Genomic DNA, 16346 nt, shown 5'->3' on the forward strand with positions numbered 1-16346 from the left:
CTTGAAAAAAGAATCAAAGAGAACTTCTATAAATTAAAATTGTATTATCAAATTAAGAACTTAAAAGGAAATGTAAGGCAGCAGATTAAAGATACGTGAAGAAAGCATTCATGCACTAGGAGACAGATATGAAGAAACTATCACAAAATCAGAACAAAGAAATGAATGAAAGTAAAAGTGTTTATTAAGAGATTACAGTATCCTAAATTCTTGAAAAACAAGTTAGCATATAGCTAATGGAAGAAGGGAGGGTTTTCCCTTCCCTTTCTTATTTCTTCTTTTCTAATAAAAAACTTCCACATAACACTGTTACTTCAGTTTTCTAATTCATATTTAACTCAGTCAGGCAAATGGCTAGCTATCTCCAGTAGGTATCTAAAACATATTGCAATAGGTATAAGGACATATTACATACTATGTGTATGTGTGTGTTTACAGGACAGCAAACTGTTCTACGCTCTTAACTCTTAACTAAACGGAATAAACAATGAATAATTGTTAATAGTATGGCATTGGAATCAGACTCCACTCTGGGTTTGAATTTTAGTTCACCATTATTTATCTATATCATCTAGGGAGAAGATGCCAAACTTTGGAGTTTCACTTTTCTCCTTTATATTGATTAGTCTCAGTTTTCCCTCTGTAAAATAGAGGATAACGATGCTGTTAATTCTTCAGTTTGTGATCAGGGGGTTTTACCTCAGTGGAGGAAAAAACATGATCATTTTAGGAAGTTTTCAATGTAGAAGATGAGGTGGAGTAAATACATTTTAAGAGTAGTTAAATGTTAAATAGATTCTTAATCATTGATTCTTTTCTTCATGTGTGATTTTTGAAGCAGCTAATAGATGACTTGGAAAATACTCATGAAAGCATTTTGAGGTGAAAAGGTCAAAATATATAAATACATATTTATTTATTTAATAGACTGAAATCCTTTGCAATAGAAATATTTGAATAATCATGCTAAATAAATGAAGATGCTAAATTCTGAAGTCTTTATATATACATATTCATAATTGGACATACATTGTAGAATCTATTTTATCCCACAATTCAAAGTTCGAATTTTAAGATCTTTAAAACTGGATTGGCTTTTTGGATTTTTTTTAAAGGAATATGTACTAACAAAAAGATATTTTGGTACAAATAGAGATCCCAGATACCTCTTGCTGCTTACCTGCAGGGAAGACAGCCAGCAGACAGCTCAGCTGTCAAGTCCTTTAAGGTCTGCTTCAGCTGCAGGGGGCAGCCTCCCCCACAGTTATGCCCTTCCCTGGTGGGCAATATCAACTCTAGAGTCCTCTGATAGGTTGGCTAAAACTTTGTCAGGCCTCCACTTCACTTCCATTTCCCTCTTATTTAATCTCTGCCCTATTCCTTTCTAGAGGACCTCTTCTAGCCAAAACTCCATCTCTGGGTCTGCTTCTGGATAATAAAACCCATGGCAGTGGATGCCAGAAGTAGGAAAGTCTGAAAAAGCAAGTGAAAAGATGGGATATATACCAGTGAGTGCAATATATAAGGCTTTTGAGATATATATATATAAAATGAGAATTCCACTTATAAAGTGGTGCAAAAGGTGGCCATGCCAGCTTTGGACTGGGACAGGAACAGGAAAGCATTGTGGAGTAGTTCCAAGCAGCCCTGCCACTTGGGTCATATGATCCAGCGAACTTTAATGCTGTTTGATATATTAGGGATTGGAAGAAATGTTTTGTATAATTTGTGGCTAGCCCCAGTGAAAGTATTACAATGAAGTCCCCTGAGCAAGGTGATGCCATATGCAAGAAAGTAAGTAAGAATTACATACCTTTTCAAAATAATTCCTAGCATGATATCAAGCCCTTTTAAGGAAGGAATGATGATCCTTAAAAGGGCTTGATATCATGCAGCCACATAACCAGAACTGCCCATTATTACTTGTTGCTGACCCACATAAGGTTATACCACCAAATAACAATCCATCAACTTGAAGCAGTACATCCAGAATAGACACTGTTCTCTCCAGAGTTCCTCATTCCAACAGCTGAGTCTTTGTGGAGCCTGCATTGCAGTTCAATTACTCCATTTGCCCAATCCTGCTTTCTCCTCTTCTCTGTCACAGGATTTGATCCCAAATAAACACCTAGAATTCCCATACCCATTTAGAAGTTGCTTCTGCAGACCAAAATGTATTGAAATAGGATATATAATGGAGTTACATTATAAAGACCCAAATCAGAAGGTACTATAAAATGACCCTTTCCATTCTCACACCTCTACCAAATTTTGCCAACCCCTCCACTCCATATGCTTTTGTCACACAAAAGACTGAGATGAACAAGGCATACTAAGTCCCCTCTCAGAACTTTCTAGCTAGGAGAGAAGATGGATCAGAGAGTTATAATAACATGTTTGAATATGTAATGTAATGTGATAGAATATATTTTATTAAAATATATAATACAATATATTGTTAGAAATATGTTTTTACTTGCCAGTTGCTCATTCTGGTAGGAGAGAGAATTTTAGTTGGGATTTAGTTGGGGTGATTTTGAAAGTACTTTGTAGCAGGTGGTTCAAGGTAAGTCAGTCATTCCAGGGAGTGTTACAAATACCTAAGACTATCTGGAGGAAAGGACATGAGGAAGGCTAAAATTTCACTTGAATGGAAATGGCAAAAATATGACCCAATGAAAATATGTATGCTTGAGTTAGAGAGTTTAAGTCAGAGCTATCTTACATGTTCCCCAAATCAAGTTATCACTGACAGTTTTACCTTAAACATAACTGTGATTATGCACTTCACATTTCACTTTTCTATAAGCATAAAACATATGAGTTCTGATGAATATCTTTTAAAAAATGGTACATTTACTTGTTATGTGAACATCAAATACCAGGTATGATTATCCTCCAGTGACATTAGAATGATATCCTAGAGTGAGATTCCGGAATGGAATTACCCAGCATGGCTCCCTGACTAACCAATGTATTTATGTTTTCCTCTTAGATATTTACATTTATGTCCATTATCCAAACATGGGGCTACATTAAGGGATCCTTAAAAACTTGGAAATAGATAACAGTTCTATTTGAGAGGTAAATTATGAATTCAGCATAAATAAATCAGATTACGAATGTGTACTAATCTCCAGGAGAAAGAATAGCACCAGGCTAGCAACAGGATGCTGAGTGGAAAATTGAGTGAACATATCCCTGTTGCCTTGAAATTGTCAACTGGGATAATAAACAAAAAGAAGAAAGAAATAACAAATATTAATAAATTTGGAAGAGGCCAGACATCTCCTGCAGGACTGAAAATGAACAGAAGAGGTTGAATGGCCACAAATCCCCAAGCCCCCTGCTTATTGTCCTTCAACCCCAAATGAGCAGAAATCTAGAGAGAGAAGAAAATATCATTGGCATAGTGAGTCCCTTACCTAGGAGAGGATGCAGTGGTATTGCAGAAAGTTGGTGAGCTACAGTTACATTCAAACAAATTTGTGGAGGACAGGTGAGGAGGCTTCTAAAGAGATCTTCCTATGAGAGAAACCATATCTCCAAAGAGCCTCTGGTATGCTTGCACCCCACACCTGCATCCCAGATGGGTAGTGTTTTTGTTTGCTTGGCCGCTCAAGCAAATATCATTCACTGTACCAGCTTAAACAATGGGAATTCATTCTCTCATGATTTTGAAGCTAAGAGGAAATCCAAATCAAGGAGTCAAGAGTATACTTTTTTCCAGAAGACTGACATTCTGTGGCTTGTGATCCTTGGCCCTTAGTTTGTCACATGGCAAGACACAAGGCACCATCAACTGGTCTCGCTCTTCTCTTCCAGGTTCCATTGATGTTCAGCTTCTTGCTTTCTGTGGCTTTCTCTCTCTCTCTGTGTCTGAATTTCATTCTGCTTATAAAGGACTCCACTAAGAGGATTAAGTAACTGAAGTGCCCTCTTCAAAAGGCCCTACTTCCAATGGGTTCACACCCATAAAAATAGATTATGTTTAAGAACATGTTTTTCTGGGGTACATATAGCTCCAAACCAACAAAGGCAGTACTTAGATGCCTGTCACACAGAGAACAGAGGTTGCTGGGAAAACCCAAAGAGAAGTACAGCACCAGGAAAATAGGGGGGAATTATTTCCTCTGCTTTCCCCAAGAGAAAATGTCATTCCCCCTCTAAACTCCCCCTGGATAAGATCCATTTGCCACTGAGATCAAAGAAAATATGGGTGCTAAATCAGATTTTAAACTGTGCAGGACTGGACTAGAATTTTTTTATACTTGAACACTAACAGAATCCTACAGTAACTGCCAAAGATGTTATTAAAGAACAGAAAAAGAGATTAAAAAATCATGGGTAGTAACTGGATTAAAAATATCATATCTGTACTATTTTTATTTCAGATTGTGTATTAGTCTGGTTTCATTATGGTCACCTGACTTAGGGTAGTCATTAACATATGTATGAAAGAGGAGTCATCCATGGAAACAAATAAAAATAATAGATGCAGATACTGATTTTCCTTCAGTAAAACTGAGAAAACCCCAACTGCAATACTTTGAGTATTTTGGCTTCATTGACAAGTTTCAAGCCACCTCAGTCTGAGCCCATTAAACTTCGTATTCATGTAACTTCCTTTGCTCTGATTCTAGATTCATCAAACAAGTTTCTAACTCACATTTAGTTTCCTACATAACGTACCTACAGGTAAAGAATGTAGTTATCATATAGATTCTGAATATCCTAATTGCTGGGACAGTGATTTCTCATTGCCAAGTAGTGAATTTGTTTTGCTTTTTTATCTCAGTCTTAGCATGGGAATCTGTTTTTGAGTGATGGATACACAGGTGACAAAGTCAGGTTTGTGAACTTAATCAACTTGGCCAGATCAAGGCCATTTTTAATTCTCTAAGGTGTTAAAACCTTGTAGAAATTCTTGGGAGAGTCTCCTCCAGCGTGTCAAGGGAGGAGGAGGGCATCATTACACCCCCCTTAATATTTCTGTAACATTCAGAGTCAACATTGCTTTCCTTCATGGTTGTACTTGAACACCCACTTGAGTATCCTACAGTGCTGGAAATAATTCAGAAGAGAAGTCACTTCTCCTTGTTTTCTCTCTCTGAAAAAACAACAGATTATTTCTGCATTCAGGATAATGATTTCTCTTTCTAGAGTCCTTTTCCCCACTCACTCATTCTTCTGTGGCATTGTCTTTATAAATCTCTCCCAAACTATATATTACATTAGTAAGTGCTCAGTGAACAAACTATCTGCAATCTCTCATTACTAAAAGAAATAAATGAGTTCACCTGTTTGGGGGCATTATTTGAAGCATGTGGTAAATGACTGGTGAGTGAGTAATATTTCTAGCACTTCTATCAAAAATGTGTAATTACTCTTAGTGAAAACACAACAAGCAGGCATCAATGCAGTTGAGATTATAATGATTTCATTTTTCTATCTCTCCCTCATTCATTAAAATTAATTTCCTTCTTTCCTTCACAGGGTAACACGTGCCTTTTACAGAACCCTTATACCATAAGTCGTAGGATAAAGGAAAGACCAGCAGCAGAGAGACAACGGAGCAAGAACTTCTTACCATTCTACACTACCCTTCTGGATCACTCATGTGGTTCTCTATCCCAACTAACAGAACCCAACTCTGGTAATTTATTATTGTTTCCTACTTTAGCTTGCTCTTCTTATAATAAGAAAGCAAACCACATTTTCACCACATGATTCAATTTTGCACAAATGAAAATAAGTTCTGTAAAATGTTGCAATGTCTTAGAATTAATCAATTCTATTTTTCAAAATGATGTGATTGGTATTAAAAATTAGATCTTCAAAACACAATTCTGAAACAAATTATAGTAGACAGATGGATGTTTGTAGATAGCTTCTTTTCAATACATATATTAGACCTCTACACTTCACAGTGTGAATTTAGTCAGCTAATTATGGAATAGCTATTATTAATGAATGAAAAACAAACACACATTTCAAAATATTCATCATCAAACCTTACATCACAAAATTCATCATCAAAATAGTAAAAACTAACTTTTTTTCCAGAATTGAATATTGTTAATACTATTAAATTTTCCCACCCTTTTTAAAGAGAGAAATTGTTCCACTCTTTATTAAAAGTTATTCTCAAGAGCATTCTTATAACACTCTAAACATTCTTGTTACTTAATCGAAGACAGTGGAATTATCTGAAAATATCTTTCCAACTCCACCTCACATGAAGAACATTAAAAAAAAATTAAATGTTGAGGGAAAATAAAAGCAAATCACACAGACATATGGAACATCAGCTTGGATTAATCAAGACATTTTGAAATCACTGACTCACTTTGAACTCCATGGGAGCGTACTATTTTCCAGGTTTCTGAGGTCACTTCTTTGACATCCACTTGATAATGATGAATGGGCACACCTCCATGGGAATCTGGTTTGTTAAAAGAAACCTTGGCCGTGGTCTGTGACAGCTCTATAATCTTCACTCCATAGGGACTGGATGGCACGTCTATGAAGGAATAAACACAATGGAAACATAATTCAGCTAATGTGGGTAGCCATTATTTAAACTTATGGTGTTCTGAGAATTAGGAATAAAGGAAAATTGCTGCTGATAGCACTTAATATATTTGAATTGCAAAACTGCATAAACTGCTAAATGACCTTCTCAAATTGCAAGGAAGTATGCACAAGTCAATCTTTACTAGCATAGCAAATAAACAGTAAAATACTCAATATCACATTTTATTTGTTGGTGGAATAATTTCACCACTCCCTTTCCTGTAATACATAGTCATTATAATATTTTATTTGAGTTCAAGGAAAACAAGCTCACATGTATATGTGTCTTTGCATGTGGTTATAATTGAAATGTAAGACTAAATAAAGCTTTTATTGTATCATTAGCATAAATAGTAATCCTTTCCAAAAATGTGAGGCTTCATTTTCCTTTTTGTTCATTAAGAATTTTTGAGCAAGTGTTAAATTCACAGTATATGTTATTATTTTCACTGAATAAAAGTGCAAACTACCTGTTCTGACTTCATTTTTTTGTTACTTAAATTAATCCTATAGTTGATATATTTAAACTTTAATCCTTGTATTTTAAAAACAACCAAAAATTTTTTCTTGTGTGTTGTATCACACTACTGCTAACTTTATTTTAAGCTCAATAAAGTATCCTAGGTGGAACTTAATTTTCTAAAACATAAAACTTCTTTAAAAAGAATTATATGAAAGAACAAAAAAGAGGAGAAAATATCTCAGTGAGGAAATCAATGAAATGGTCTGGTCTAGAAACATCAAGATATAGAGGTGAGTTAACATTAAAGACATTTTTTATATTACATTAGAAATAATCTTTGGAGAAAAACAAAAATGGATATTTTCAGAGAGAGAGAAGTTTAACAAAGAAAAAACAAGTACATAATATCTTCCCCATCTTTGGAATTAAATTCACAAAAACAAAATAGAAAATGTTTCTTTTCTTGTGCTAATCAAACACTCATATAAAGTTCTCTGATACTTGTCAAGGTCAATTGTGCCTCATTTAGTAGAATTAAAAAAAAGCACTATAGATTATGTAAAACTATGCATAACTAACAGTACTGGGCAAGAGCCAGGAAAGCAGGCTTATAGCCTTTGGATGTGAATATTGTAAAGAAATACAATGGTGTATATTTCAGCTCTAATGAATAACTGTAAACTATTTAGAGATATTATGAAGTGCATTATGCTATGACTCTAAGGTTCAGAAATATATGTGCAGAATACTGATGCTTCCAAAATTCATAGTGCTATTAAAATCCTATCTGGAAATAAACACTTAAGTTGTCTAACTAATCTATATAATCTATAATACCTAAACATTATAATAATGTTCATGTTTCTTTAATCTCTAGGTTATATCTTTGTTTCTTGTCATCATTAGGTTTGATCCAAAGTTTGCAGAGGAGAGGAAAAAATGTGGATTGCTCTGAGCAAGGCTGTCAACGTTTTTCCCCATGTAGAGTGCCTATTCTCCATTAGGTCTAAGTTGGACTCAGAGCAATTATATTCTTCAGTGTGGGGACGTATTTCAAAAGGAGGAAGTAGTATGGATGTGGAGAAGAGGGAGAGATGTTCTGTCTCTTGGGTTCCCACCTTAGGCTGCGTTGTATACATATGGACTTTTTTTTTTTTTTTTTTACTGAGACTGTAAGACACTGTAAAGTTATTTATCATTTGCTAAGCTGTGCACCCTGATATGGTGTACCTACAGAGAAAACACAGCCTTTTTTTCTTAGTACATAAGTATCATCACCAACGCATGGGCTACTGGGTATATTTTTGTAGCCTTATCAGCTAGTTTCAGGTCTGCTGACTCCTCCCATTTTTTCTTTATTTTTCTTTAATTTTTTTTTTGTTATTGTTGTTATGTTTTCTCTTTCTGCTACCTGATTCAAAGTAAAATCATAATTAGAACTTGCAGCTCCGGTCTCTTTCTCTTTCTAAACATTTTTTTTAATATTCTAATTTTATATTATTTTTCATCCCCTACTGGCTACTAAATTATGAGTTCCTTAAGTACAGAGACAAATATTTTATATACACAAACAAGCATGTATAAACAAACACATATATACATATATATTTACAAATATGTACATACATACATACATGTAACACTGAGCAAAGCTACTGGAAAATACTGGGCCCTCAAGAAACATTTGATGAATTAAATATTTCTGTAACTAAAAATAAAGACATTAATAAACAGAACATTTCCGAGTGAACAGTGTCTAATATGTCCAGAATCAACATCTCTAATTTGCCTCTCCACTCACTCAACTGTTTTGTAATCACGAGCATCCTTGACCCCTATCTCCTATATGCCTCACAATTAGTTACCAAATTATTTTCATTTTTCCTCCATCATAATTCTTATATTCATCTTTTTCTTCCCATTCCCACTGTTAACTTCCAAACCCAGACCATACCTGCCTCTGCCTGCAATGCCATTAGTGGCTCCTAAGGTCCTTTCCTACTGTTCGTTTCACCAAATGTCAATCTATATGGCATGTAAATGCAACATCAATCTTCTGAAGCACCATTCTAATCACATTACTTCCCTGAGGAGGCCCTTGGAGCTTCATCTTCTTTACAGCATCAAGCCTGGACTTTTCAGTCTGGCTTTCAAGATCTAACCTTACTGGATATGTGCAAACAGAAGCTCACATATTAAAAGACTATCACACACAGCACAATATTTCAAATGGGGCTTGTGAATGTTGAGTTCCACATACAGTGTTTCCTTCACTGTTAACACATTTCTGTAAACTACTTCCTGGCTCCCCATAAACCTATAGTTAATGATTGTTATCCATCACTTGGAAGGAAGGAAGGAAGGAAGGAAGGAGGGAAGGAGTAATTGTGCAAACACATATATGTCTTACCCTTTCCTTTTACCTCTACTAGTGCCATTATAGTGTTGGATTAAAAGCCCTGGAAACATCATCAGAATCTATGGGTCCTAGGTCTGACCTTGCCACTTTTGTCAATTGCAACCTTAGACAAGTCCTTTAATTTTTCCGAACATCAGTTTTTTTTTCTTTATTTCTTTCTTTTCCTCTCTAGAATGATTAGAATAGTACCCACTATGAGAGTTGTTGTGAGTATTAAATCTGTAGAGAATGCAGAACTGCAATATACTGAGCACTTTATGTTAGTCATTGTAATTATTGCTATCCCTCCTGCCATCCCTCCTTCTTCTATTCCATTCTTTTGGATCCACATCCATAAAGGTTTTAGTTAAAAGGCAGGTGTGCCGGTTTGAATGTACTATGCCTCCCAAAACTCCATTATCTTTGATGTAATCTTGTGTGGGCAGACATATCAGTGTTGATTAGATTGTAATTCTTTGAACATTTCCATGGAGATGCGCCCCACCCAACTATGGGTGATGACTCTGATTGGATAATTTGCATGGAGGTGTTACCCACCCATTCAGGGTGGGTCTAAATTAAATCATTGGAGCCATATAAATGAGCTGACAAACAGAAGGAACTCAGTGCAGTTGAGAGTGATATTCTGAAGTGGAGCTACAGCCAAGAGGCACCCTTTGAAGAATGCACAGAAGCTGAGAGAGGAGCTGCAGATGAGAGACAATTTGAAGATAGCCATTGAAAGGAGACTTTTGCTCTGGAGAAGCTAAGAGAGGACACATGCCCCAAGAGCAACTGAGAGTGACATTTTGAGGAACTGCAGCCTAGAGAGGAATGTCCTGGGAGAAAGCCATTTTGAACCCAGAACTTTTGAGCAGATGCCAGCCACGTGCCTTCCCAGCTAACAGAGATTTTCTGGACACCATCAGCCATCCTCCAGTGAAGGTACCCAATTGCTGATGTGTTACCTTTGACACTATATGGCCTTAAGAATGTAACTGTGTAACCAAATAAACCCCTTTATAAAAGCCAATCCATCTCTGGTGTTTTGCATTCTGGCAGCATTAGGAAACTAGAACAGCTGGTAATGGATACAATACCAAAGTTCTCCTTAGAAATATATGCAGTTTGGAATTGCAAAGAGATGGTGTCATGACTTAAGGAGTCAAATAGGTACGGTCTCTAGAGCCACTTTTTGGCCATGGGAAAATTAAACTTATTGGGAATCAGGTTCTTCATAAGCAAAATAGTGAAAATAATACCAACATTAATATCGCTCTTGGGAGAATAAGTTGATGGCTATAAATCACTGGGCATTCACACATATTCTTGCTTATCCTGTCCTTAAAATGCTGGCAGTGAATAAATGATGTTCAAGAACATTTTGATATTGAGATATATACTTATGTCATAGTTTGATAAAAGTATAAATGTGAAAACTTCCAAAAACCTTGCCTTGGTGATAATTTTATCTTACAAAAGACAGAGAAACCAATGGGAAGATTTGCTGCTTTGATTTTAATTCTGATAAAATAAAGGAATAAAACTAAATAAGGAAGAACCAGAAGTCAAATGGAAGTACATGAAGTCTTCTGAAAAAGAGAAAGGACAATAATCAGCTATGTCCACAGATGTTAGGAAACAGATACAAAATAGAACATAAAATGTCATGCCCCCTTGTCTAACAAAATAAAGCATCTAAAAAACAAACATGGATTCTATAAAACAAAATCCTGAAAGTACACCCCAAAGATCCTTGTGTGGAAGAGAAAGGAAGAGCTAATGAATATAATGTGGGTGCAAAAGAGATCTTGGATGATCAAAATATTAGTGACATTTTCTAAGTGAAGGTGAGCCATGAACTGAAGCAGTATTTTCTCAGACTTCCGAATGAGATGAGGCCGGGAAATGCTGATATAACAGAAAAAAAAAAAAAAAGCTTAGTTGTATAGGTAAATGCATGCATGTGTATTTTAGCTCTTCACACTCTTTTCCTCAATTTCATCCTCAAATTCTAAGCAAAATAAATACAGCTCAACATCAAAAGTAAAATTAGAAGCCATTAACCAAATACCCTCATATTGTACCCTTCACATCTGGATTAACCTATAATGGAAAACTATCTTCTCCAAGGTTAAATATTGCATCCCTTCATGGTATTTATTTTACTTTTATTTTCTACAGAATAGTGATTTAGCTCTGTACTTAATTTTCTTAATTTTTCTTCTTTTCTGAATTTTCTGTTTCTCTATCTTCTCTGGCTTATTGCCATGATTCCAAAGAGATCTGCCAAATGACAAACTTTGTTCACACTTAGTCTTTTCTCAAGCAACAAACTCTCCTTTCATTTCCTGTCACAGTGCTAGAGCAGATTGTTCCTACTTTCTGCCCCAAGTAGGCAGATGAGGATGTGGTGTTGCTAAACTCAGATAAAGAATCAGAAGGGTTTGATGTTTTGGAAACCTTCTCTTAAACGGAAGTACATAAGTGAGTATTCTTCCAGAATGGTGCTTTAAACCTTGCCCTAGATATTTTCCATTGACACTCAACATCCATTTCTACCATCTAAGCTACTCCCCTTTATCAGAAGGTATGGAACCCTAAACTCTTCATTACCGAGACTCACTTGTGGCTGGGGCTTTGAGTGCCGTGTATGCCTTAGAATGAGATTCACCAACACTCGGTTTAGCATGCTGATGAGATATGAATGCATTTCCACTTTTTTGAGGAGGTAGACGTGAACAAGAAGACCTGCAGATGTGAATGATGGCAGCAACTGTGCTCTCCACTCCACAGTCTATTCACATGGCTTCTGGTGTGGATGGCCGTGATGTCAGCAAAAGGGGCAGCTTGGAAGCAGGAGTCTCCTCACCTCTGGTTTTCAGGTGCAGACTTGACCTTTGACCTCACTTGGGCTATTTTGTGATCTTGATGTAAGAGGATGGTGGCTGCCTGCCTCCTGTCTTCCCTTTCCAGTGCTTTTCCAATGAGTTAATAACTGCCTAACTCTCTATAGTAAATCCTTTTCCATTTGGTTTCTTCATTGAATTATGTCTGATACAAACAAATTATTAAGAGAATTGGCACAGAAAGAATTGAATGTTTTAGGTTCAGTAAAATCCTACTGTGTACTGTCTAGTGTCACCAGAGACCCAACCCTAAGATGAGCTCCACGTGCTTCTGCTCTGAGTGGCCTTATTTCCAATAGAGCTTTACATATATTTTTCTTATTTCAATTGGGAGCTTAAGATAACATTATAGCCAATCTGCAACACATCTGAAACTGTGGAAATTCCTTCTTGTTTCACTACTCATCTGGTTTCTCCAATCGCCAAATCCAATTTCTTACTCTATGGAGCTTTTCACAGCTTATTCCTTGTGCTTGGAATTTTCTCTTTACAAGTAGTTACTCTAACTCTCTATGTTTTCAATTGAATTCATTCATAAACTTTAAGTCCATTAATTACATTCACATGGTCCAGAGATTTACCCTTGATTATCTCATTTTTACATCTAAGATTCCCATGGAAATGTTCACTCACTCTCCAAGTTTCATCAGAAATGACTCCCTTTAAATGTACACAAGTCTTGAACCTTCTAATAAGTCATGTAGGCCTATATCCTATTATTACTAATTGTGGCACTTCAACTATGTTTCATAAGTGAATCAAATTTGTTACAGTGAATCCTTCATATATTTAAGAAATGCTTCTAAACCTACTCTGAGCCAGGTCATCGTCTAGGGTAAAAAAAGAAAAAAAAGACAGCAATCACTCCTCTTAGGATGGTTACATTCTAGTTATATTTAAGTAATTGTGATATATAAAGTATTGATTATAAATAACATGGATAAAAGTTGAGCAGGGACTCTCTAGATAAGCCAACTTGGCAGGTAAAATCACTGCCCTCCCCCCTACATGGGATCTGACACCCAGGGGAGTGAACCTCCCTGGTAATGTGGAATATGACTCCCGGGGAGGAATCTAGACCTGGCATCGTGGGATGGAGAATCTTCTTGACCTAAAGGGGGATGTGAAAGGAAATGAAATAAGCTTCAGTGGCAGAGAGATTCCAAAAGGAGCCGAGAGATCACTCTAGTGGGCACTCTTATGCACAATACAGACAAACCTTTTTCGGTTCTAATGAATTGGAATAGGTAGCAGTAAATACCTGAAACTATCAAACTACAACCCAGAACCCATGACTCTTGTAGATGATTGTATAAAAATGTAGTATATGAGGGGTGACAATGTGATTGGGAAAGCCATATGGACCACACTACCCTTTGTCCACTTTATGGATGGAGGAGTAGAAAAATGGGGGGGGGGGGAGAAGGAAGCCACCCAGTGCTCTTTTTCACTTTGGTTGTTCTTTTTCACTTTGGTTTTTATACTTATTGTTTTTGTGTGTGTGGTAATGAAAATGTCAAAAATTAATTTTGGTAATGAATGCACAACTATATAATGGTACTGTAAACAATTGAATGTATGCTTTGTTTTGTATGACTGCGTGGTATGTGAATATATCTCAATAAAAATGAATTAAAAAAATTGAGCAGGGAAAGGAAAGAGTATAGGTGGAAATGGGGAGGATAGGTGAAGTGTTGTCATTTCAACTTAGGTGGACAGGAAATTCTCTGTTACAAATTAATATTTGAGCAATGACTTGAAGAAAAAGAAAATGACCCATATGAAAATTCTACAGAGAGAGAAGAGTATATGCACAGATGAGATGTGCAAAGGAAGAGCAGGTGAACAATATGACAAGAGCAGTATGATCAGGGTGGGGGATGAGGATAGCAAGTAGAGTTGAGAAGAAAGTTGTGTATATGTGTGTGTGTGTGTGTCGGCAGAGGAGGGGGCACAGACCTTGGGAAGCCTGACAGGCCTTTCTAATCACTTTGGCTTCATCTCTGAACAAAATAATAATCTATTGACAGGCTTTGAGCAGAACAGAATTATGCTGGGAGACTGCTGTGGGGGATTCCAACCACTGTGTCTATGGACCAGGAGTCAGAATCTTAAACTAGCCCCTAGCTTGAGGGGCACCCAGTGCTTCTCAGGTCTAGAATCCTTATGCTGCCACTGTCTCTGCTGATGTCACTCTTCCTTCCCAAACACCATGGAATATAGTAGGTCTATCTCCTGGAATAGTGTGACTGAGAAACTATTGGTGAAAAAGAAAAGTAAGGGGCTGAGTACATCGTGCCAGTAACCCCATGTGCCAGTCTGGATGTATTATGTCCCCTGAAATGCCATGTTCTTTAATGTAATCTTGTGGGGGCAGACATATTATTAGTGTTGATTAGGTTGGAATCTTTGGATTAGGCTGTTTCTATGGAGATGTGACCCACCCAACTGTGGATAATACTTTTGATTGGATTGTTTCCATTGATCTGTGGCCCTGCCCCTTCAGTGTGGGTCTTGATTAGTTTACTGGAGCCCTATAAAAGCCCAGAGAGAAGGATCTCAATGCTGCTGCAGCTTAGAGAAACATTTTGGAGATGGCCTTTGAAAGCAGACTTTTGCTGATGCTTTGGAGGTACTAGCCCAGAATTTGCTCCAGAGAAGCTGAGAGAGGACAAAACTCAACCTAGGAGCAAGCAGACACTCACCATGTGCCTTCCAAGCTAACAGAGGTTTTCCAGATGCCAACAGCCTTTCCAGTGAAGGTATACTCATGTTTATGCCTTGGTTTAGACACTTTTATGACTGTAGAACTGTAAATTTGTAATCAAATAGACCCCCTATATAAAAGCCAATTCATTTCTGGTATTTTGTGTAATGGCAGCATTAGCAAACTGGAACATCCCCTAAGACAGCAGAGGAAGTTTCTAAGTTGCTTAAGAAATGTAAGACTCCTGGTGCTGCCCTCCCACAGACTGGGGGCTATGCTTGATTATCCCACCACTATCACTCTAGTGAAAACAAATCCCAGCCCCCATATGGTTGATTGGCACCCCAGACAGAAAGACAGTTGTCTGTGATACCATTCAGTGGGAACCACAAATCTTCCCTGGTGGCTATCACAAATTTTCTCATCACCACTGATAAGTTCAAGCAGGTCCCCAGAAGGGAGTCTGAGTTGGAAACGAAAACTCAAAATTTTACTTGATTAGAGATACAAACCACACTTAAAGGTTTTATCAAGGGGACAAGGACAAAGGGGCAGATTGGTTGCTGAGTCTTTAATATGGTAAATGAGTTGCCACTGGCATCCCTCCAAAATGAGACAACTGCCCCTCCCTTACTGACTTAAAAAAATGACACATAGATCCATGGAGGGTACGACCACCAAGGCAGATGCCCACTGGCAAACATTAATGACTCCCAATTGTTACTTAACAAGTTTCAGAGGATGCAATGGGCATAGCATTTCTTTGAGCATTCAGACAAAAGAGACCCAGAGTTTGTCTCCGGCCCTGGAAGACCCCTTTGACAAGTCAAGGAAAATGCTCTTATAGTGAGCCTCCTTCCCCCGGCTTACTGGACGGCCTTGCTTAACCTTATCTGCAAGGATCACAATAACCTTGAGACTATGGATAGGGTGGAGCTATAGCCAGAACGTGAAGGGGGACTCAAATCAGAGTCACAGATGTTGGCTTATCCAGGCAGCCACTTTACAGGGGGCCACATGCCCTCCTCTAGAGAGCTTGCACCTCCTCCTGCATATCAAAGTCCCAGCCCCCCTGGGAGTTGTGACCATTAGAACAATCTTTATTAAGCAGCTATCCCTACTGGAGGCATCATTTGCTCCTACTTTCCCCACTATAGGTATTGATGCTTTAACACATGCCCTGGAATAAGATCCAATCTTTGGATCTCTTGAGGACCTATGCCAAATAGGTGCCTGTAGAATTTTCTCTGCCAATCAGGGTGATAAATGCTACAATATCCCCTGAAACAAAAG

The 16346-nt window shown here is 37.3% G+C and overlaps 1 protein-coding gene across 1 annotated transcript in view; it reads right to left on the reverse strand.

Annotated features, from left to right (window-relative positions):
• The window catches only part of NCAM2 (neural cell adhesion molecule 2), a 571781-nt gene that overhangs the window by 97641 nt on the left and 457794 nt on the right, over window positions 1-16346 (reverse strand). The window contains exon 12 of the mRNA XM_037833245.1: window positions 6350-6523. Within this exon, the coding sequence (XP_037689173.1) occupies window positions 6350-6523 (174 nt within the window). The remainder of the gene's footprint in view (window positions 1-6349; window positions 6524-16346) is intronic.

The sequence above is a fragment of the Choloepus didactylus genome, chromosome 1 (genome assembly GCF_015220235.1).
Source record: "Choloepus didactylus isolate mChoDid1 chromosome 1, mChoDid1.pri, whole genome shotgun sequence".
Lineage (NCBI taxonomy): Eukaryota > Metazoa > Chordata > Mammalia > Pilosa > Megalonychidae > Choloepus > Choloepus didactylus.